Source organism: Carassius auratus, chromosome 14, assembly GCF_003368295.1.
Source record: "Carassius auratus strain Wakin chromosome 14, ASM336829v1, whole genome shotgun sequence".
NCBI lineage: Eukaryota > Metazoa > Chordata > Actinopteri > Cypriniformes > Cyprinidae > Carassius > Carassius auratus.
This window is the reverse complement of record NC_039256.1, coordinates 13,979,307-14,004,469: the sequence shown is the minus strand read 5'-3', so window position 1 is coordinate 14,004,469 and position 25,163 is coordinate 13,979,307. Positions and strand designations below refer to the sequence as shown.

General features: G+C 37.1%; 1 protein-coding gene across 2 annotated transcripts in view; it reads left to right on the top strand.

Annotated features, from left to right (window-relative positions):
• LOC113113726 (storkhead-box protein 2-like) overlaps positions 1-25,163 on the top strand; it is a 60,964-nt gene that overhangs the window by 3,072 nt on the left and 32,729 nt on the right. Inside the window, exon 1 of one of the 2 annotated variants that reach the window (XM_026280158.1) lies at positions 16,455-17,978. The exons of the other annotated variant lie outside the window; for it this stretch is intronic. Coding sequence (XP_026135943.1) covers positions 17,813-17,978 — 166 coding nt within the window. The 5' untranslated portion in view covers positions 16,455-17,812. Of the gene's footprint in view, positions 1-16,454; positions 17,979-25,163 lie in introns of those variants that run through there. 2 annotated transcript variants of the gene reach the window in all.

The following is a 25,163-nucleotide window of genomic DNA, read 5'->3' as shown; positions in this document are numbered from 1 at the left end:
GTGCATCCCAAAAAATGAAGTAGGCCTTTATTTTGGCCTAAAGCCCAATAGGTGTGTTTGAATAGGTTCTGTTCTTGTAATATAAAAAGAGCAAGTCAAAGTAGAAGGAGAATATAATGGTCTTAAGACAGATTTAAAAGTTAAAGTATTATTTTTAACTTGATGCGGCATCTTCAAGATACATTTTAGGAAAAAAAGATACTTTAAATTGATGATAGATGTGCTATTGATAAAACTTAAGAAATGTAACAACTTTAAGAAGGGACATTAGAATATCACAGAGACTTGGGGCCTGTTCTTCGTACGTCGCTAACTCAGTTAGCTGGATTTGATTGTTGACGATTTGGCGTGATCTTGGATCGTTTGGTTCTTCGAAGCTCATCCTGGAGCTGCTGTCATAGCAACAGGTCCGTTAGATTAAACCTGCTTGGGAGCAGCTTATTTCATGTAAACAGGATTAGATCGCTTCTTTTCAACCAGAACTGATACTCAAAATATGTCTGCTTCCACCGCTACTTTATTACAAGAGTATATCGTACTGATCCAGGGACAATAATTTAAAATAATAATCATTAAAAAAAATTATTTAAAAATAATATAAAAATGCTGTGTAGTCCATAACAGACTACTATAGACAGCCAGTTTTACTCACTGAAATATTTATTTGTCATAAAATTATTACTTCATAATTGTATTCTAACAGAGTCTAACACACATGCTATACAGATAATAGAGTCGTGCATTATTTTGAGTGATGACTGCTAGTATAAGAGTGGCTTGACGGAGCGCAGGAGATGCAGATAACATGATATTGACCCTTAAGAAACTTTCATCAATGCTGTCACGTAACAAATCTGTCCAAATATAAAATTAAATGAATAGATAATTTCTACATTGAAATAAAAATGTAAAGACTGCACAATTATTATAAATTGCGAATCTAAATAATTGGGAATCATGAAAAAATTTCTAATAAAATGGAAACATGTATCTATCTCTTTCATGTATCTATTATAACATTTATGTTGTTTTGTTTGCTTGGCTGTTTCCTTATAAAAGTCCAGAAATTTGTCAAGTTTTTCGTCAGGTGTCGTTTTAAATTATATGACGTCATTGCCGTCTTGCCACCAGCCAATCGCTGGTTTCGAGTATCGATACATATCCCCTTTTAAGCCAACACATGAACGTGCAATTATTTCAGTTAACTCAATCCAGCGATACTAATCATACACAACAGGTGTGTTCGAAGAACCCAATTAGCCGGATCATGATTAGCACGATGATATCATCTTGGATGTGTCATTTGATCTTAGATGTAATAAGCGACGTACGAAGAACGGGCCCCTGGTCTGGTGACCTTCTAGCAACAACCCAGACCAGATCCTCCTAGAAACACCCTGACAACCACACAGAATAAAAACATCTGTCTGTTCCTTTGCATCACACTTTGAGTCTGAAGTGTTGAAAACAGGTGGATGTTAGCATTCTTTGTTCCCTCATGAAGTGAAAGCCAGTGTTTAATATGAAAACATAAGCTCAGATAATATTAGGTTGTGCTGTACAGTTATGCAGATTATGCACTTTCTAAACTGCAGCTTTTAAATTACTAAAATTACTTTTGGCAAATTATACTGTGACTCAGGCAAGCATGCCTTAACAACATTGATTGAGTCTATGTGTTTGTGTTTGAAAAATGTGTGCAGGAATGAGCCATTTCTCATTTGCCCATGGCTGAATGAGGGCTGTGTGGTCTCACCTGTGTGTGTGTGTGTACAGGCTGATTCCGGGGGATGAGAGAGAAAGGCCATGCCCTCAACTGACTATACTGTTCATAAATCTCACCCCGGTTTGAGAGTTTCCTGTGCAATGATCCAAGACCTTTTTATTGCAGTATCATCCTGAGCTTCGTAATTATAAGAGAAACTAGAAACCCACTCAGAACAGAATGAGAGCAACATTTAGCTCTATACATTTAGTCAGTGCTGTTATGCATTGCTTTTAACTTGTGACCTGCACTTTGAGCAAACTCGAGCAAACCTTTCTCAGCCTATGTTTCAAAATGTAATTAGCTTTTCCTCCAATACATGTACAGTATATCCACACATGCAAAAATACAGAATTATTGTAAATTAAACATTTCGTTTAGAGACGTAAGAAATTTGACCATTGACCTGCATTTTCCATATTGATGCAGTGTGTGCAAAGCCAAAAAGATTAATGTTTTAAAAGCGTGTGCAAGGTTAGGACTCTGACGTAAGCAGTCTGATGTCAAAGAGTTTGAGCCAATCACAGAGTAATTAAGGAGCTGATGCAATTACCTCATGCTTTTAGTTGTGAATCTCTTACATTTTATTTCAAAATATATATTTTTTTTGTTACATATATTTTTTTTTCTTAGTAGTAGCAATTGTAGTTAGTATTAGTTAGTAGTTGTTAGTATTTTTATTTATTTATTAGATTTTTGCATAAAGGAAACATACATTTAAAAAGCAAGTTTTTTCCGACTGAAAAAGTCATGAGAAACATAAACATGAAGCGTATATATGTTACAATGTTAAAAATAAATGCTGTGAAAGTCACAGTGCGAACAAATCTTAAAGACCGTTTGTTTTTTGGATGAAATATGACCCAGACATTTGACAAGTTTTATGAGATTGACCCCCTCAGGCTCAGTGATTTCAGGATCAGTGAACGGTCCACTTGTAAGGACGAGAGAGTCGACTCATTCTCATGCTGTTCTTTTCTGTTTGGCTTGTATTGACATGGCAACTGTTGTTGATTGGCATCTTTTCAGATGCGGGCTGCGGTAGCTATACCAGAATGCCATCTAGTTGGTGATTTATGGATGACTAACTCCAGTCGGACACATTCCAAAGCGCCTGGTTTGTCGGGGGTGGATATTACCACGTTTTCACAAGTCATAAACTCATGGAGAGAACGTGTTTGGCAATGCTTGCACTCTTGACTCCATGTGTTTTTGTTTGTCAGATTGCTTTTAAAAACGGCATGATATGAACATAATGATATTTTATAACAAAGATTTTGACAGGCTTCATTTAGGCGAATAACTGCGGATTAGGCTGTAAATCCATAACTGAGTTAATACTAGTAAATGGTGTTACATTAGCTTTAAAATCATCTTCATTGGATAATTGCAAGGCGACTCAAACTTGCTAGAGAGGCAGTGCTTGTGATGACTCAATGGGCCGTCATGAAGCTGAGACATACCAGAGCGGTCCTGTGGTGTCTGGTAGTCCCAGCGGTGAGGTCATCTACATCTCATCCACTTAAGAAGGATCAAAAGCTTTGAGGTGCACTGTGCACGGCTCCTCCTGCTGGTGCAGTACTGAGAAGATTCATCAAGTGCTTTGCACACTAAGCTAAATCCGCCTTACTCATGGCAATCTAACACATCCTGTGATTGCATACATTGTAATGCCTTGAGATTTACCTAAGAGGCTTCGTGTATGGGTGAAGTCATTCCTCTAGCTGAGCATATATTTGGACAATATTGAACATCCTCCGGCTCTAAACCTCATGGAGCCAGCGCTTGTAAAATTAAGTTTTCAGGTAATTTAATGCTAGTGAGCAGTGAGGTCATGATGACATCATAACAGTGTCAATCTTCATCTTATATATCCAGGAAAGACCCTGCTGGTGTAATTCACATGTTGCTGTGTCTTGTGGTGATGGACTGCTTCTCCCCACTAGAGGGCAGAGTCAGATAGCAATTCATTATCAGTGTTTAGACTCAGGGACTATTGATTGTGCATAGTGTTTGAGAGAGATAATAGTTCATTGGTTCACTGTTGGTGTGATGCTTTTCACAGTATAATGCCAAGAGTGACACATCAGTACCAGTAAGCTTTTGCATTTTGTACAATGTTGTCGCAATGTTCCTAAGTAGTCCTTCAACAGTCACAAGGTTGCCCTGTTTTATATCTAAATTTCCCTTTTTTTTATTTCTATTTTCTTTAATTGTCTCCTTCCTCTTTCCATTTTCTAAAACATGCGGTGGTATTGACATGGTATATATCATATTCATAATTCACTCCACTTTAAAAGTTCAGTATTTGCAAATGGTTGTCCTATTTTAGACATTTTGTACTCGTCGCAAACGAAACATCCACTCCTGTATGTTCGATCCTCACAGTTTGTGCATGCATAATTGCTTTCCATATTCACTGCGTCTGTCTCTCGTTTGATTAATAGTAGAGATAATCGATAACAGTCCAGTGTGACCCAATTCCAGCAGAAGAGATGACATATAAATCAGCTGTGTGAATGGTGGTTGTCCTGTTGTGTATATCAGTAAGTACATTGGTGTAGTTTGGTGTTTTTGTAACTGATATTCAGGCAAATTATCTGGAGAACATGTGCAGGCAACATCAAAATCTCTCAGACACCAAAGAACAATGTGTTTTGAATGAACTTGATTAGAAAATGGCACTTTAGACATTCATAAAGACAGGCCTGCTTTTAGTTTTTACTGGAGTCTTTACAAATGCATTTAGTTCCAGTCAAAGTATTAAAGCACAGTTTAATACAATTGCGAACTTTAAAGATGCAGGGAACTTGATATTTAGAAGTCATTGTGTGATGTCAGACCATGTATGAAATATGTTATTAAAGACGAATGCGTTACATGTTGATTCACTTGGTCTCTACACATCACGTTGTAGTCTGTTACTGATTACAAATTACGTACATGCTAAAAATTGTGGTCAGTAATTTAATCTAGATTACTCATTTTAGGTAATGTATTCTGACTACTTTTGGATTACATTTGCCCTAATTTTTATAGATTTGAATGGGATTATTATTGTTAAAAAAAGCTAAGATAATAAAACCCATTCCATTCTCTATCAACATCATGAAATGCATTTCTCCAGGTTTTCCCAAACATGGCTGAATGAAAGAACTGCAGAGGGTTTGAGTTCATGAAAAGACTATTTAATCAAATTATAAAAATGTAAAATAAAAAATGAATAAATTCAATTACATTTGAAATATTTTATTGGTTTACCTGCATGTCTCTGTGACCATTAACTGACATCAGAGAACTTTGAACATGAATGTTGTTAAATTATTAAAGTATTAACATGTTATAATTAACTTAGGTGCTTTTATCCCCTTAGATTCAGAAGTATGGGGCACAAATTAATTTACATGGCCATTCTATATTGTGTGTATTCAAAGCTAAACAATATGACTAGTACGTTTTAGAAAGGAAAATTTGATAAGATAAAAAAAGAAGAATTGGGAATAATCGATAAATAACCATTTGCTGTTGATGTATTACATTTATAGAATCTGATACGTAATCCAGAATCCATTTAATCAGTTACGACAGCTGACCACTTTTTAATGTAAGACATGTTGAAATTGTTTTGTTTTCAGTGATGTGGCTTTACAGCACAACAGGGCTTGTGCAATATAGCAGAATATTTTCATCCTTTTGAATATTTTATCATGATGAATTTTAATATGTAGCCTGTTTGCCCTGAATTGCCATGTAGAAAAACTTTTTTTTTTGGTGCCAATCAAAATCAGTTTAAAATGTTGATGATGTAAGAACTAAGATACAATTTAAAACACACAACCCCCCCCCCCCCAAAAAAAAAACATTTTTTTTCCCCTACACTAAATTTACACAGGATAAAAAATATTTAATCCTTTATGTATATTCACTAATATAATAACCTAGTAAAATATGTTTAATTAAAAGTTGTTGTAAAACTTTAATATAAACTATCTTTTAAGTTTATGTCTGTACATTTTTTTTTAATGCATGTATACATGCATTGTTAAAATGTATGTATACACTACCATTCAATAGTTTATTATAAAATAATGCCTAGAACTGATTCACTTAAATGGACCATTTGAACTGATTCTTTTGAGGCAAAAAAGTTTTTCACCACAAAAATCAGCACTAATAGTTCATGAATATTTTCTTAATGGCCTAGTCCTTGGACACACATGCCTTTCATTGCAGCATCGCTCCAGTGGCTTCCATTGAGTTCTTATGTCATCTGGAAGACATCCTGTGGGCGCTATGGCAACTGTGGAACAGGGGACACTGGCCAAATGATTCCGGAACTCAATCCCAGGTCTTCTCTCACAGAAGAAAAACAAAGCTTTTAATTCTTGGCACAGATTTCTTTGTTTTCTTTTACGTTGTGACCTGAAGTTATGAATGGGCTGCTGAAGGGCCAGATGACATTCACTCACACATTGGCTTTCACTCACTTTGAATGTCCTCGCTTCTCTTTCTATCCTAGAAATTCAGGGTGGTCTCCAGATTTGGAGGTTTAGATGCTTTCTTGACAAGAGTAGGGGCTCAGCATAGCATCTAGTGCTGTAATCAGAGGTAGATTTGTACATTCTGTGTGGGGCACATACAGGGTGATATGGGTGCTTGCTAAAGTGTTGCTCACTGTCTCTAGATATAGCTGTCAGCTGCAAGACGAAAATCATTAATCGTCTTTTTATATTTTTTTTTACTGAAGGCATAATTCTTATTCATAACATTTAATTCTTTAAGATGACATATTTCAAACATTTCAAATGCTACTTGTTTCTGTAGTCTGTCTAGGGCTTTCAAATGTCTGGATACAGCATTTAACAGTTTCCAAGAAAATATCCGCCATGCCTCATAAAATTCATAGACTAACATAATTCAGCCGGTTAGACGGCGCTCGAATGTTGTGAGTCCTGAATCACTTCTCCAGTGAGTGAGAACAAAATCATCAGGTTTTCATTATTCCTGCAATTTTGTGCCTGAATAAGGAGCCTTTTGATAATGATAATTATACACTAATGACTATCACAACAATGATTGAATCTGTAGCCTGGATTCGTACCCTTATTAAATAAAATAATGTATATGAAAAGCTTTCCAGCTTGTTGGAACACCATATGTGTGTTTGTGAGAGAGATGTCTTGTTATTCTAGCTGATTAAAGCATTGATTGCAACCATTTTTAAATGTTCTGGTTGCCAGTTTGCTGCAGGGTGTTGGCAAATCTCTTATCATCCATCACCTGGATCAGAAACAATGCAGAAATTGAGTAGCTCGGTTAAAATAATGCACATTTATTCCCCATCCTGTTATTCAAACTCTAAATTGTCTATGTTAGGCAGCATATCTAAGCTTCTCTTTTCTATAAAAAGAGCAAAGATGATCCTAAAAAAAAAAAGCTTGAAAATTGTCTGTACAACTTGTGAGCTATATGTAAAAATACCAATACCATGTTTTGGGTCAGTAATTCATTTTCCTAGTAAATTAATCAAAAATGACAGTTAGGCATGTTTCAAAATATCTATTTTAAAATATTTTCTATTAATCGAATACTAAATCATGTTACTTGAGCAGCAAATCAGCATATGTGACCCTGGACCACAAAACCAGGCTTAAGTCGCTGGGGTAAACTTTTAGCAATAGCAAAAAAAAAAACATAGTATGGGTCAAAATTATACATTTTTCTTTTATGCCTAAAATCATTAGGATATTAAGTAAAGATCATGTTCCATCAATATATTAGTAATTAGTAATATGATTAGTAATATGCATTGCCAAGAACTTGATTTGGACAACTTCAAAGGCGATTCCAGATTTTCAAATAGCTGTATCTTGGCCATATATTTTCTGATCCTAACAAACCATACATCAATGGCAAGCTTATTTATTCAGCTTTCAAATGATGCATTAATCTCAATAATAAAAAAAAGTATAATTAAGACTGGTTTTGTGATCAAATAAATGCATCTTTGTTGAGCTCAATCACTTTTCCGTATTACAAGATAATCTCACAATTTTTAATTTCATCCATGTATATGTATTTAGATCTGCAGTAATGTGATGGAAAACAAAAAAATACATGGTCAAAACAACACGAGGGTGAGTAAATGATGACAAAATGTTCATTTTAGGATGAACTATTCCTTTAATTCCTAAAATATTCTGTCAAGTCTAACACGTAATGAAGATATGTATGCCTCTGCTATTGCTTAGTGAAGCCCATTTTAGGCGATATAAAACAATTTCTCACTTTTGAAGCATTTGCTCATGTCTAAACTGTATTTTTATGAAACTGAGCCGTGTTTTATTTTAATCGGAGCCTAAAAAAAGTTTTATTTTCTTTTAATTTTATTCTATTCTGCCATGATAGTGTGTTTCCAAACTACACGCAGCTGAGCTGAAATTGCCCTATTCCAGAATGTCTGCCGTGAGTTATAACAAAGCAGGGACTCCTAAATCAACCCTGGATGCGAGTCTGGCCCTGGACCCCGGGAATAAATTACTCAAATATTATATTGCTCAAATCATGATGAAGTTTCCTCTCTGGGCTGCGAGCCAATGCCCATGTGCTTCACCGCTGTGGAAACAGAGTTGAATGAAAGCAGTGGAGATTTCAAAGTATCAGTGACCATATCTCAGACGATTCTGACTGTTGATGAACAATTCAAGAGAAAGGCAGGACTTTTTCGTTTAAGTTTTTTTGGACACAACTCAAATTGGCCTCGCCAAACGTATGGTGCACTCATTAAGACCTCTGCGATAAAAATGTTGCCGCTGCGCTCATTGCTAAACCATGATTAGCCTTGGCAAGAAGCGCTTCGGAGCCCTCAGAGAGACACGGCATATATTAATGCCAGCCAAGTGCTTAACTTAACACCACGGTGCCATGGAGAGGTTTTGGACCAAATCGCTTTACAATCAGACCATGAAAGTAGGGCTCTGTATGTTTGAAGCTAGAATGTATCGATTCTATGGTGTTGATTAGGAGCGTGCAACTCAACAAAGATGTAGCGGTCATCTCACGGCTGTAGGGTGTCAGGGGGGCAATAGAGATATCTGTTCCTGCTCGTTCCCGCTGCCTTTGAAGAGCAGAGGGGTTTCCCTTTAATAGCTTGGATTTCAATCTACTTCACATGATGGATTCTGTTTGAAACGGCTGCACTGTGCTCCCTAATGAAGCAGCGAGGAGCGCGCAGGCCCTCGCTCGGTGGCAGGCTGCCTGACTGAAGCCGTCATTCGTGCGCGGGCGACCTAGTTGCATTAATTCAGTGCCGCCTCTGAGCCAGAGTTCGAACGGAGTTCACTGCCACTTTCACAGCTTTTGATCTTTTTTTTAGGAATCCTCTAATATTTATACTAACGGGTAAAATGGCAAAAAAAGATGCCTCAAACAAAAACTCTGTAGAACATGCCATAGAGGGGTCATATGTCAATTTCTGTCCTATTATTATAGTACTGTTATTACTTTTTTTGCATTATGACATTATTTTCAAGAAAACCAAAAAAATTTAAGTTCTGTCATCATTAAATCATTCTCAAAAAAAACCTGTACGAGTTACTTAAGAAATACCATGGAAGTCAATGGCTATCATCAGTTTATTGATTACCAACAGCATTCTTCAAAATCTTATCTTTTGTGTTCAACAGAATGAAGAACTTCATACAGGTTTTGGAACAATATGAGAGAGAGTAAATTATGACAACTGATATAAATGATAATCCGTTTTGAATCGGATAGATGCAAGCCTTCAAATGTTAGCAGTTAAATCCTTAATTCTGACACTCAAATCAGTTTTTGCTTTTTGAATTTTGTTTTGACCTTAAGCCAAATGTTTTGGTATATTCCGCCCAAAAACAGAAATTCTGTTATCATTTATCAGCCCTCATTTCTTTTTTTTCATCTGTGGAACATTAATGGGCTCCAAAGTTGTTTGGTTTCCAACGTTCTTAAAAATATCTAGTTTTTCACACACAAAAAAAAAAGTGAGGATTAGTAGATGACAGAAGTGTCTTCTTTTTTGGGGGGTGTGTATCCCTTTAAATCCTGTGGCCTAATATACAGGCCTATTATAGGCCTAAAATGCAAAAATGCATCTGTAGCCTAGGAGATGACAACAAACAAACCTGAGTGCTTGCATCTGTCAAAAAAGTTTGGTTATGTGCATCTACACCAGACACGAGTGAAACTAGATCGCTCCCATTACAATCAACAGAGCCGTCCAAACTGGAAGCGGCTGTTCAGCTGGCGGTCGCCTTTTTTCTATTTTTGATGTAGTAGCTACTTTAATTCATCTGTCAGAAATAGACTTTATTTATATGCATGTGAATTGATTGCTTTGTATTATAGTACTTTTATATATTACCAAATTTTGAGTGTAATGAAAACCTTTTTTTTTATGGTAAAATACTTATTTTATTGCATAGGTTGACTGTAATGACAACAATGATAGAACTCAACAGGAATATTTTTAACTAACAGTAACAATCAAGCAATTTCTTTAAGCAAAATGTAACTTCTCCTTGTTCTATTTTAATTTGGGGCTTAACAAATGTGCCAGGCAGCTTCATTTCTCTTTGTTAAAGCCATGTTTTTGTAATAGACCAGCCTGTTGAAAGATGTAGTCCAGGATTAAAGATCGCGCTTGTGTGCGGTTTTAGGGAGTGAGGGTGATAAAAGTTTTCCTCGGGGATGGCCAAATAAATGTCAGAATGCCAAGATGTATGTGACGTGTCGAGGTCTTCCGAAGCTTTTTGTGCATGGAAAATGGAAACAGTCATGTCCTAATGTGCACAGCTTGACTTAATATATGGCATGTATCATCTGAAAATTAGATTAAAGAGTTTGGGGTGTTTGTAGATTGTGTATATGAGTGAAAGAAAAAAACATCAAGGGTCAATGTAAGGCCCATGTAGAGTCTTAAAGGCATCGTAGCAAAAATATTTTTAAAGAAAGGCTGATATTTTATCAGTAACGTCAGGGAAATAAAAATGGCTTTAAATTGGTCAATGCATTTTAAACCTACTAACACAATCACAGACCTCTAATGTACTTTGTGCACCATGTCATTTGAAACCACCTTTAGTCCTCTGCTCTTTAATCTGTACAATATGATCACATTATTTCACATCCAGAACTTCTAAACGCATCAGTCTGCCATCCCTTGAGAAGCACAGAACTGTCTAGAATGGTGAGAACGTTGCGCTCAGGTACCTAATGAATGTTGAAGTTCCTCCTGCAGGTTTAAGGTTGGACTGAGGCCATGCAGTTGTGGTTTGGCAGAGGTCATTCTGCGCTGGCTATTTATTTCATGGAGGGCTATAATTGCTCATTTTTACTGAAATTAGGCTGCAGCAGGAGGAGTCCAGAGGCCTGGCCTCATTGGCAGCAGCTTGGCATCGGTTCTTTCCTCTCAGGACGTGCACATGGAGAGCTCTCCTCATTCAGTTTGCATGCAACATCCACATCTATTGCATATTGTACAATTATTAATGCTTTCAGTTTGAGACTCCTCTTTTTTTTTTTTTCGCCTGGTGATTTTAATGTTGGTCAAGGTTTCCCTTACTGTAAACAGTTATGATTTAGAAGCTGCGTTTAATTAGAAACAGGCATTTTTCAATCATTTCAAACGTTTTTTTTTTTTTCCTGCAGTTTTTCTCCAAAATAAAAGCTCTGATTTAACATTTGAAAGAAAAAAGACAGCCATAAATTAGTATTGTAATTGTACAGTTGTTATATAAAGTAATAATTAAATGAAAATAAATTATTTTATAGCTTAAATGTATGATATTGTTGTATATCATACTATAGTATTATTTCCTTAGTAATAAATTTTTTTTAATTTGAGTAAATAAAAATCATATTTTTTTGTATGAAATAATGTATTTACAGTTTCATGGCAGCTACAAAATATTTAAGGCGGTTAAATTTCTCAAGTCGAGGGACATTTAGGTGTGGGGGATTGTTAGTTTTAGGTCCTGATTAGGAACATGTACAGTAAATAACATACTCATTGTAGCTTCACAGTAGTCATGACTTCTCGGTGACCTGCAGCTTAAATGTTCTGGATGAACTAGGGAGGCAACTTTAAGTTGTAAATATTGCATAGTACATAAAAATAATTTATTTCAAAAGAACATAAACATTTGTTTTCCATGATATGACCCCTTTAAGGGCTTATACTTTGATATATGAGGGAAAGAACACATTCGGTTTAAATAAAACTGCATTTTTCAGAAATATGTCCTCGTACCAACTTTATAATCCAAAACATTCACCCGGTGTCAGTAGAATCAAGAGCAGCATGCTTTTCCCATCTTGTCTTCATAATACACACCACATCTTACATGGACTCTTGTAAACAGACATTACTGCTGATTCTTTCTGGTCAGATTGTGTAGGGCCACTAATGGAGATGGTTCTAGATCAGTGTTTCTCAATCAAGCTCTAGATTCCTCTGCACATTTTACTGCATGTGTCAACTGGTGTGAAGGTAAGACATAAATATATATCATGTCTTATTTTATATTATTTTATTTTTTTTCAGTGTTGTCAAAAGAAAATCATAAAGCATGCCGAAGACAACCACTCTTGCTGTAGCTACATTTTACAGATGCTCTTTAAGCAGCAGGCCGCTGGGGTTTTTGGTGATATTGAGCTGGTTTCTTCCACACCAGTGGACATGTACCCATTTCAGCTCATGTGCACTTTACTAATGAGCTGATGAACTACTGAATCAGGTGCCACATGAAAACAGGTTAGATAAGGAAATAGGCCCATGCATTTCTCATGGGAGCAGAGGCAAAGTGCCAGGATCAAAAAAGTACAATAGTATGTCTCATGACTTAAGCTGCGGATTAAACTTTATCACCGTTTGCATTGTTGCTGAAAGCCGACACTATAGAGTGGCATGTTAGTAACTTCAGTCGTTGATAGACATTTTATTCAGGTAGTGAATCTTATTCAGCACTGAAAGTTATTCAGGTATACAAAAAATAATCTAATGGCAGTAAGTAGTTTTCTTTTTTCTTTTTTCTTGTTAATTGTCTTTTTTTTTACTTCTGTTGTGTTCAGGGCATTTTTGCTTTTGAAATCCTTAGTCCAAAGACCTGATGTACTTGTGATTGCATGTTCAGACTGGTGCAAAATAAGAGGCAACTTCGTTTCAACACGCTGATTCCTATAGTCAGAGAAGAGCTTGTTTAATTGTTTCATTACTATTGCACATGTAAGAGTGATTTGTGGTATTTTTGAAGTTGGAAAGGCCTAAATATGGGCAAACAGAGCTGTCTGTGTAGCTAGGAGCGCTTTCTGACACTCACTAATGGAGGTGTGTTTGAGATTGTTGGCGTGGGAGAATCAACGGTGTGTTTCTTACAGTATGGGGTGCTGCGAGGAAGGAGAAGGAGATTGTGATGTTCCTGGGAGAAAAGAGGGTGAGAGAGAAGGAAAACAGTATGGTTTGCAAGCGGGGGGCAGGGTTGATAATTCAGAACACGTTTTTCTCATGCAGTGGGGGGAGTGGATTAAAAAAAACCTGCAGCCTAGCATAAGTGTGGGATTGGTCATATGGAGAGGACCGGAACAAGTTGACAATGGCTTGACAGAAACCAATAACATTGTCTGGAAATGAAGAGAGACACTTTAGATGGCTTTTCGTTATTGCACACTGAATCTGAAATTCTCGTCTTTCATTCTGCATTCCCGTCATCACTGACATATTACAACCAGAAATATGAACCATAACAGACCCATAATGTGAACTGGCACCATGGCCCGACCCGGAGATTACCAGACTCAGAGAGCCATGGAAGAATGAAGCTTTAATGGTTTGTAAGGCATGAAACGACAGCAGAGGGTTTCCCAGCGAAACTGTCATGCCATGATGTACAGACAGTGGAACGTTTTTATTGGCTGAGTTGAATACATTTGGTGTTGTAATTGGTCAGAGAATGTTAAATGCAAATTCTGACAACCTCGGATTTTTTTTGCATTCAACCTATTTATTCTCTGGGAATCAAACCCATGACCTTAGTGTTGCTAACGCCATGCTCTATATCCAAATAGATAAAACTAGCCACAGTGGATGCGTTGTCTTCCTCAAAACGGTCCAGACCTCATGGAAAGTTATAAACCACATTTGCCAAGACTCCTGCAAAGTCTGTACTAGTGAGCCAAGGTTGCATTTGACCTACAGCAGGTTTCTGCTCTCCATGACTCTATAGTGTTCCATTAAGAGCTGTGTAACCCAACACCCTCTGCCTGCAAAGCATCAGTGCTCAACCAAACCATTTCTGAAGCTCAAAAGACACCATTCAGTTCCTCATAAATACATTATTTGTTCCATTTTTTGAATAAGTTACCTTCATCCTTTTGTTTCCATTCAGGAAACACTGCTGCCAGTTTGTTTGCTGCAAGCCGTGGGCACAGATTGTTGATATTAATGAGAAAGATGGTGATGGTCTGCTTTATTGTGGATGGGTGACCTTTTGATCTGTGGCTTATTGGAAAAACATTAGTTTCTCGCTGCTCATTTGGCCGGACAGAGAGGGAGTCCTCCCTCTGATTAATGATCTGCCCTGCGGAGGTAAATGAGTCAGAAAGACAGAGCAGCCTTGTTAAATACAGTTTGTTGAAACGTAGGGCCAAATTCAAACATCTCACACACAGAGTATCTTAAATGGTGTTTAAGGTGGTTCCTAACTAGGGATGCACCGGTTGACCGGCCATAAATCGGAACCGGACGTTTTTTTGCAGAAAATACATGATCGGCAATCCGACGGTTTTTGGTAATTTTTTGGCCGATTTTTCCAGAAGTGCGCCCGGGTGCACAGACTACATTGTAATCATTCGCTATCATGTCATTTGTGTGAGAGAGTATTTCGAAATCTGTGCACAGGACACGGCAGCCGTACAGCACTGAAAGTGCAGGGCTACATGTCTGAAGCACAGATAGCAGGAAGCAAACAGCAGCTGGTGTACTGGCGCACAAATAAGAGCCTCGTTCCTGCGTGAGCGTACTGTACCTGTCCCTACAGAAACGGAGACAGTGAAGCGATGTTCAGCTCAACTTCTCGTGTGTTGGATGAGAAACGAAACAGACTAAACTGTGACAAAATTGATTTTTTTTTATTTTGATTTTTTTATATAAAGTAAACCTTGCATACATGTTTGAAAAGCCAGAAGTAAATGTCAGTTCTGTATAGGATGATTATTTTTATTTTAACCTAAAAATACATCGACTTGATTTAAAAATCACCTGCTGTAGTACCCTGAAAAAAAAAGTTTCATTCATCCAATTAAAACATTTTATGGTAATGATTCACATCTATATTTTTTAACTCGAGTCAATAGTAATTTATTTTTCATTGGCTCAAGTAAAAAATATAGATGTGAATCATTACCCTGTTTATTTTATTTTTGTAATTAGACGAATGAAACACTTTGATATTTGTTTTATTCGCACCAACATTATTTGATTTTAACATTTTGGAATAATTTATTTATATAGCATACTTTTTTATTCTCACTGGTTAGGCTTTTTTTTTTTTTACCAAATTTTAAAAGTAAAACAAATACTGAATGCTGATTAAGAAACAGCTTATTGAATGTGTGTTGATTGTGTTGTTTGGATTGTAGAACTATGCACTGGTTGCTTTTAATTTCACATGGTTACAATTATTTTTTTTCATTTAAGGGCTGTTCTATGTAGTTTCAACCCAATTAAAAAACAAAAGCTAAATGCTGATGTTTTGTATTGAATGTAGGCTACTTACTATGCAGTTACTGCTGTTAATTTAAGATGGTTACGGTTATTGTTTTCAATAGCCAAAAGCCAGTTTGGACTATTAAATATCAAATAAACATTTTGTTTATGCATATTTTCCTTCTTTCTTGTTTGTTGCTTAAAAAAAAAACATCGGAAAAAGGTATCGGAATCGGCTAGTTTGCTTGTAAAAAATCGGTATCGGTATCGGCCATGAAAAATCACGATCGTGCATCCCTATTCCTAACTGTGGGTGCCATTGGCCCTGTGGACTTTCAGAAAACAATACTTCTACACTTTTACTAGTCTAATTGTGCACTAACAATGTGCAGTCCCCTACTATTAGAATTTTTTTTTTTTTTTTTGAAAAAATGTATCTTAAAGAGTACAGCTTGTTGTGGGACACTGCCCTCAGTTTAATAATCAATTATTAATAACTTTTTGTGACAGCTCAAACATTTTTTGGATTTATTTTGGATGGATGATTCAAATTACTACTTTCATAGAATTTTATTATAGTTTTATAAGTTATTATTATTATTATTATTATTTTTTTTTTTATGAATTTTAATTTTTGCCTTTGATTTATTAAAGGATAAACACACCAAAATGTCCAGCATTTTACTTCTTGTGTGACTTTGTGTGTGATCTCCAACTCTGACTAAATAATGCAATGTGTGTTTCCCATGCATGAAAGCGAGAGATCCTGTCACAGTCTGCTGACATGGAGTGTCTGGCTGTGTTCTCAAACAGCTGCATGTTTGCGCTCCTGTCAGGAGAGGTAGGGAGGGATGACAGCGTGACAGAGCGAGAGAGAGAAAGGGAGGGCGGAAGAGATCTCCATTCACCATTCCACGCTGCTCTCCGAACCCCCTTTTTCCCGCTCACGCTGCCGTGGAGGGATCTCTTTAATTGCATTCAAGAGGAATTTCTCTTGCAGCTGGTGCTTCAACTGACGAGAGCGAGTGGGAATTGTGAATGACTTTGCCTGGAGAATGAAGGGATTTTTAGTGAAAAAAGCAGAGAAGAGAGAGAAAATATGTTGTTTTGGAAAAGGCACTGCAAGACTCAACTCTTTTGTCATCCATCTCTTGCAGATAAGGGACCCCTCGTTCTCATTTCTCACACGCTCTTTACTGCGACGGTTCGACTGTCTGGAGAGCTTGCGAGGCAGCATATGTAAATAAAGCTCAGGGACTCTATAGGCTGGGCGGTCTGCCAGAAAGTGAGAACCTTCAGGGCTTTCTCTCGCCGTCTCTTTGTGGCGAGAAGCGCACCCTGACTGGATCAACAAGTCTGAAGACGGACAGCTCTTCAAATCATCAGGTGAAAAGTAGGAGCTGTATGCACCAACCTCGCTTTTACGAGTGCTTGGTGCAAGAGAGGCAGGTCAGACAACACAGCCTGGAGAAAGACTAGAAGACGGACTGACCTTCAACGCGTCAGAAATCTCCAAGTCTACCAATGCACCCAAGCGGGTCTCTATGTGACATGTTATTTTTCTTAAACCGATTGAGCTCTTTCCTCAATTGGATTTGAATCAGAGGAGGAGGAGGATTTGGATCTTGTCTCTCACATATAGGTTTTTTTGCCCCCCGCTTGTCATTTCTGCATGGTTGGAGGACCCTTGCCCTGCACACGAAGACTTTGTCTTCTCTTTGGTTTCTGGTCTTAAAAGTCTAATTTGTTATTGGGGGTCTCCTTTGTCTCGATGGCTCTGCACTAGTGGAGTGAAGCGTGACTGAATTGATCTTTTGTCTGAAGCTAGGTTTCTTCTCACGGTGCGAAAACTCCGCAGCCCCCACACCGACCCCTCTAAAACCCCCTCCTTCCATCTCTCCTACATGAGTCCCCTCGTACCCTTCCTCCCTCCACTCCCACACACCTCCTCGTCTTCCATCCACATGCCACTGCGATCGGCGAGCATGTGAGAGTTCTGTGCATGTGTGCTTCTGTTTGCAGAAAGCGTAAGCCAGGATTAGGTGTGTAGAGGGTGATGTGTTGCTTGATGCATCTTCAGTTGACCAATTCAGGACCGGGAGGACCCCAAACCATTCCTAAGGGATTCCACAACCCGAACATCTGTGATTGAGTGTGTGTGCGTGCGTTTCACTGGATGCACTTACATTGGACTGACAGAAGTGGGGAGAGGTGGATAACGACGGTATCCCGCCATGTTTGGAGTGTGATCGCGGTGGTGTGATATCAGAGCTGGTGCCGGCACGCTGCGTTTATCCAGGCTCATCATGAAAAAAACACGCAGCACCACTTTGCGCAGGGGCTGGCCCAGTTCCGAATTCTCGGACCGAGCCTCCGATCGCACGCGGTCACGGAGCGAAAAAGACTACCGGCTCCACAAACATTACCCTAAACACTTCATCTCTCACTGCCCTCAAGGATTCATGATAACAGGTCAGTTGTCTTTTACGCTTCTATGGCAAAAGCGACACTTCGTAAATTTGTGCATCTGATTTTACAGCCATCCTACATTTTGTGTTTGAAGAACCAATGATTTTCACTAGATTTAGGGCTATGAGATGATTATGTCTGTTGCATTACAGATGCAGGTCAGCTATTTTTAGCATTTGCTCCACACTGTCTGAACATGCAATTGTGTGTGCAAGTGTTAGCCGAGTTTTGTTGCATCTGGAGCTTGTGTTGAGCGGCTACTCCACGTTTTAAGAACACTTGATTTGGAATTTGTTTGCTTTTGTTATTTCATATAGTTTGTTATTTAACAAGTTTCTAGAGATGGCTCAATGAGGTTGACAAGTTATTCAAGATTTTATTCTATTTTTGCTTTTGCATTATTATTTTTAGCAGCAATGATTTGCAGGGGATTAATTTATAGATGCAATGTTTTGGCTTTCTAGTTTTATTGTGCTGTTAGAATCTCAGCATGGGAAGCTCTCTTAGATGTTGCATCCATAAATTCATTCTCTTAAAGCAGATCAGCTGTAGCCATCAAAGCGCAACTTGTGAATTTCAAGATAATTATTGTTAGACTTCAAGTAGTTTTGTGCATAAGTTTATAGCCTACATATTTTGAATATGTCAAATATCTTGAATGCTATTAATTTTGTCATTATTTTAATGTTGGTTCATGTGCACAGTACTGTCTCATACAAAAGCTAAAATAGTTCAAATGTTTAAAAAAAAACATCTTAAGACTATTGCATTCTGTGCCTTTCTTTTGCACTCTTTTCAACTGCTTCTGAACAAGAATGTGTCCCTTAAGAAATGCATCTGATCGAGGACCAGTGGATGTGCCCCTAAATCAACCTAATTATACAATCAGTACTTCCACAGGGAATTTCGGGATTTTGATTTCCATGCCAAGAGAAGTCAGGAAAATGATGAAATGGGCTTTTGGAGTTGAATATAAATTGTTCTAGCTGTAGTAACACAGCTTTAAAATATTTTGTCAATGATGTAAATGAAGTAAAACCAAATCATTTTTAAATTCCTCATCCAGTAATAACTGGAAAAATGAAAACTGAAACTCATTCTTAATGTCAAAAAGATTTGGTAAGCCTTTTAGTCAGTCTAAAGGAATCTCTATCCTTAAGAGTAACTAGTCATACAGACAACTTACCGACAAGACGACAAAGAAAATGTGTAGTTTTGCTCATCTGTATTCCAAATCTAAATTTGCGTTTATTATATGATGTACTGGAACCAGATATTCTGGATGTGCTGGGACCTGTTGTCACGATATGATAAGCTAAGTTGATTTCACATGTGCTCGTTTTGTGATACTTTACCCAACTTGTTCAGACCCAGATGGCAAAATATATAACAGGATAAACTGCATCTCATATTTTGATCAGCTAATTAAGGTTTCCTGTTGGATGTCATTATACCAAATCACTGCAGAGAGATCCCAGACCCAAGCTCAAGGCCTGAAACAACAGAGTGCTCCCATAAAAATAAATACTCTTATTGCCGCTGTGCCAGAACCCCCTCATTACAGCCGCTCTCCTCTGCGCTAACGAGAGAATTAAGAGGCGATGACCAAGGATTACCCAATCCCAGTTTGATTGGTCTACATCCAGCAGTCTCACCAACAAAGTCCAGAACAGACGTGTAAACCGACAGTTGGAGGGAACTTGAGCCTGACATGAAATGCACCACTTGATGGTCCCCTAAAATGTTTTTGCCTTCCATATTTGGTGTCAGTGGTATGTGAATTATGGTTCACTCGTTGATGCACATACATGAAGGTGCACAGCTCAAATGCACACTGGCCTGTGAAAAATGGCTTTGTTCAATTTTGAAGTGAGAGAGACTTGAGGTAAAGCTGAATGGTAATGAATAAACCACACTGGTTTGAGGATCCTTCATGCTTCCTAGCAACATTGGGTGTCAAAGGTTAAATAATGTGGTCATTGTGGAGTTTGGGTTATCATTTGGTGCACAAAGCACTAGCATGCGATTCAATGTGTGGGGCTGTGAAAGTTTGAGGTTCTGTTTTAAAGTTGGTTAAAATGATTGGACTGCTCTCTCTTGATGTATAAGCTTTGCTAATCTCAACTTTGATTGTAATGTACAGTTCCTTTAAAACAGTGAAACTCCATTGAAAGGACATAAATTAGTAATTGTTTAGAGAGTTGTCATGACTCATATCAAAGCACTGGTGTTTGGTTTTGGTTGCAAAGCCTGCTGTTGGTTTGTTGAAGAGGCAGTTCCTGTTGTTAATGATTCCTGCTATCAGAAGGAATCCTAGAAACAGCTGTTCCTTTCAATCTTAAAGGCAAATCATTGTAGCTACTCCAGATTCAAATGCAAGGGTTGCATTTAAATCATAACTACAATCATTGTCTGTATTTGATCGTTGGTAAAATTACAAAATGACAATGTAACGCTACAATACAGATCGGAAGATGTACACTAGTCAGTGAAGTTGGTTAAAGGAGATGATGATGAACAGTACTTCTATTTTATTAATTTTGAATAAAACTGCACATAGTTTTGCATTTCAAGTTGGGTATTGTATGTATTTTAAATACATTTATTTAATGCAAAGTATGTTGCAAATACATTTACATATTTATGTGCTTAATTATACTTTTGGTATACTAAACTGGTATACTTAAAGTCTGCAAAATCGGAAGAATTTTGTACTTAATGCACAACAATTGTGTGGAAGTAGAGATATAGAACTAAAGATATACTGAAGTAGATTAGATTGTACTATAGTGCAACTATTGCAAGTGTACTTTTTCATTTAAAGACCGTTATTATTCAAAGGTCATATAATCCTCATTAATAATGGTATTAAAACACATTTTAGGCTTAATAACAAGAAATATTTGTTGTGCACAAGAAGTGCACAAATTAAGTTTATTTTTTATATCTGTAAGTCTAGAGCGATTAATCAGTAAATATGTTATTGTACTTAGTATGAAATGAATGTACTTTTAAACTTACATTTCTGGACTGTATTTATTTCTTTATTCATGCAGGAAAGAAATGACCATAAACTACTGAAATACTATCATCTTATTGTACTTCTTCAGACAAATGTTGGAACCCTTTGCTCCCCAATATTGGTTAAAACCCACAGAAATCAAATGACTCTGAATTCCTCACATGCTCATGCAATATTTTTAGGTGGGTGCTGCCGGTCGAGTGAGTTTGCGGATTGTAACAAACTCCTGACTTCTGGCTTGCATTCTCGTGCAGGAGTGTTAGTTGGGGGCGGGAAGCTAAAAACTATGAAGTAAAGGTCGCACAATCATCTGCATTGTTCAGAGATAAAGTCGTAAGCTTTGGCTTTATGGTTGATGCTGAACTTGACCTTGTGTTTTCTTGTCTTTCATTACTCTTTTGCATTTTCAGTAACACATGCCTAGCGTGGAGTGCTAATTCATGCAGGTCAGTGAGGGAGTCATGGTATGCAATTATCCACATGCAAATCAGTTCGAGGGATGAGGTTGACAATTTACAGCTGTACACAGACACTTTTGTGGGGTTTTAGATTTTGTTATTGATTTGTTTTGACTGGCTCCTCTGTTAAGTCCAGTCATATTTTCTGGTTTCCAAAGTCTTTGCTCCCCAGTTTAGTGTTTTTCTCAGACAAGGAGTTTTAAAACAATTATAGGGAATTTTATGCTGTCATGGGTGAGTTGGGAGAGAGATTTACTGTTATCTTACCTGGCTGTCGCTCAGCACAAAATTACACTGACTGACTATAGGGGGTTTTCTGGAGAAGTTCCCAGAGTCATTAGGAAAGTAAGGTTAGGGAAGTCTGCATTGGTTTCAAATGTGTAATTAATTTGAGGCAATAAGTAATACGTTTTAGTTGCAGCCTCTGAGAGAAAAATTGTGCTACAGTAGGAGGAAAGATTTGTGCATTGCTAATTTAGGAAAACCTATCATATCTTGAAACCTAAAATGGAAACTTCTAATGTGATTTAAGCTGCTACACATCTTGAGCCTTTTAGATCCACTTCGAACGCATACACATGTTCTCTCACTCGATGTCAAAGCTCCATGTCAGCTTGTGGATTTTGGAGGGATTCACTTAAATGGTGGCGAAATCCCAGACTTCGGTTCAGTAGATACTTCAAATGGGACATCTGTTGTGGGATAGACTTCCACCTGCAGTTCCTTGATGGCGTTTGAAGACTTGCGTCCCATGCTATTCAAAAATTTTCTGAATTAAGGGACCTTAAACTTTGTAATGCTTTTAAATTAAAAATAAGACGCCAATTTTGTGGCACATATGGAACTAGATACCTTGTCATTACAGTATTAAGAGATTAATGATTTGTAGACTATTTATTCTAAATCGCTAACTGCCCTGATCAGAGACTTTTTCATCTTGGAAAGGCATCGTAATGCTGCAATCAGACTTGACTGACTTTTGGTCATTATTTCTAATCTGACCCCACTGGTATCAGACTGGCTGGAGTGTCACATAGCAGCTCTAAAATAAATAACAGCTGGTCCTGCAGTTCAGAGCATACCGAGTAATTGTTGGTTGATTTTCTAAAAGCAACAAGCTTAGATGTCAGTGAACCATGTGACTGGATCTGACCAATTACCCTTATCAACCTCTAGAACTCTCTCTTTATACAATGTGAAAAATGCTTTATCAAAGAACTACTTACTAACACATAATCAGGTTAAGCTTCACTGCTTATCATAATAATGTTGTAGTGATCTAACAAAATTAGTGAGCACTGATATAAGTGAAATGTTTTAATAGAATGAAAAGTATGGTAGTTTTTTTTTTTTCTCAAAAGCATGTTAGGACATGATGAATGTTGAATCGTTACGGATTAATAGACATTCAGTAATGAGCACAGAAGCATTATCTGCAAGCGTTATGATTACAAAATAATAGTTTTGCCATAAAACTTGACTCCATTAAGGATTTTTCTTTAAGGCTTTTTGTGCACATAACAAGCTGTTTGGATTAACTTTTCCATATGTTTACATCTTAACCACAGTTCAAAGTCTCTGTCATATGTGCACTATTATGATCTTCCAAAAAAATAAAATGTCATGAGTTATAATGAATTAATGTATGTTTATTGGAAAGCTGCTTCATTGTGTCATTCCCAGTCATTCATCAGATTGGCTTTTGAGTATTTTATTTACCACAAGCTGTTTGATTGTTAGAGACTGTTTGAGCTTGATTGTCATTTTTGAATGCTTTTTGTTTGTTGGTGCTCTATGCATTTCCTTCCAGACTCTTAGAGAGCAGCTTTGGATGCCATGAAAAGGAGCGGTCCTCTAGTCATTTGATTTGGATGGGAACGCTTAAGTATTGGCAAGCCACTCAGAATTGCCATGTACCCACCACACAAGTGCACTCACACACACTGGAACACACACAGTTGCACACCATGTTTTCATTGTTCATGATTTATTTGGATTCTGAACATGTCGCAAAGTTCTTAACAGTCTCCCTTTCTTTTTTTCAGTCTTTCTAATAGTGTGAGTGGCTTGGTGTCTAGTGACGCCAGTTCAGATTCAGCATGTGAAGTTCAATGATGTGTTAAATGAGGGGTTTGCAAACTGGAAAGTTTGAGAGAAAACAAACTGTATTTATGGGTAACATACTTGACATTATTTTAAGATAATGTAACACTTTCTTTTTTTTGTCACTTTTAGGTTGTGTCTCTTGTTTTGAATAGTGCAACAACAATGGTAACACTAGGGACCAATTGCCATTATTAACTAGTTGCTTACTGTCATGCCTATTATTAATATGTTGGTTGTTTATTTTACTTATAAAGCACATAATCTTCATGACCATATTCTACATTTTCAATCTTACCCAATACATGAAATTAACAACTGCCTTACTAACTAAAAACGGCAATTTAGGAGTTTATGAAGGCATAAGTCGGAGTTCAAGTTTTGATACTAGCAAGCATTGGACCTTAAAATAAAGCGTGACCACCAATATAAAAACATGTTGCGTTTATAATATAAAGCTTATTTTTATTCTCAGACTGTATAAATGATTGAGATATATATAATATATTAGCTGTTTATATAATATTTATAACTTTTTTTATATTTTAGTAATGCAATCACTTCACAGTATTGCAGTCACAGGAAATCTTCCTTTTTTTTCTTGGCTAAATAGAAATTAGCAAATATCTCTATCACATTTATTATTTATTTTGGTGGGAAGTACAATAGATCCTAATGGTAAAACAGATTAATTGAAGCTATGAAGTAACACATACTGGATTCCCATTTACGGTAATCAACTTTGTTAAAAGCCTTAAATCCAGAAAAAGGCTGTACAGATCTTTATACAGTCCAGAGCTCTCTCTCCCTCACTCAGATATCTACATATTGGTCTTTCGCATATTTTTTTACCATTCTTTCCCATCCCTATCCTAGACATCACACAGTCTCAGTAAACTGTAAGATGTCAGTGGGCCCCAACTTAGAAGCCTCTGTTAGTTCTCCAGCTAACTTAAAATCTGCTGTGCAGCCCTTTGGCATTTTATAATCACGGTTTTTATTTCTATCGTCTTTTGGTCTTCCAGTTATTGCGGAAGCGACTGAAGCTGTAAACCTTGAAGTTTTCAAAGATGGCTTCAGCCTGCTAATGTACTTTCTTTTATTTGAACACTTTGTTTTGCCTTTCTTTATGTCTTGGGTATTCTTTTAATCTTTCATTCATCGAGCCTACTTTGAAACTCCATTCAGGCCATAAATTGCAGATTGTGCGACAAGAATACAGGGATAGAAAGCCATTTTAAAACAGACAAGGTTGTCATCACCTCCTTTTGAGTAGGGCTGTGCAGTATTATCCAGCATTTCCATTGAGAGAGTGTTAAACTTCAAACATATCCAGAATTCTTTGTGGTTTTCTCAGCTTATTGCTCTGTAAAAGACAGCATTCATTTTGTAGTATGTCATGCTTATTGCTGTTCAAGGGTTCTTGCCATTGAATGAATGAATGCTGCAGTTCAGTACACGTCCTGATGTCCAAGTTAAAGTTTTGACTGTTAATTGAAAATGGGTTGGAATCGTTGGTTCTTTTTTTGTAAAAATTGTTTACATTTTAAATTTGGTTTTGAGGGTTTAGAGAGATGCAACCTCTCTGGGTGAGTTTTAAAATGC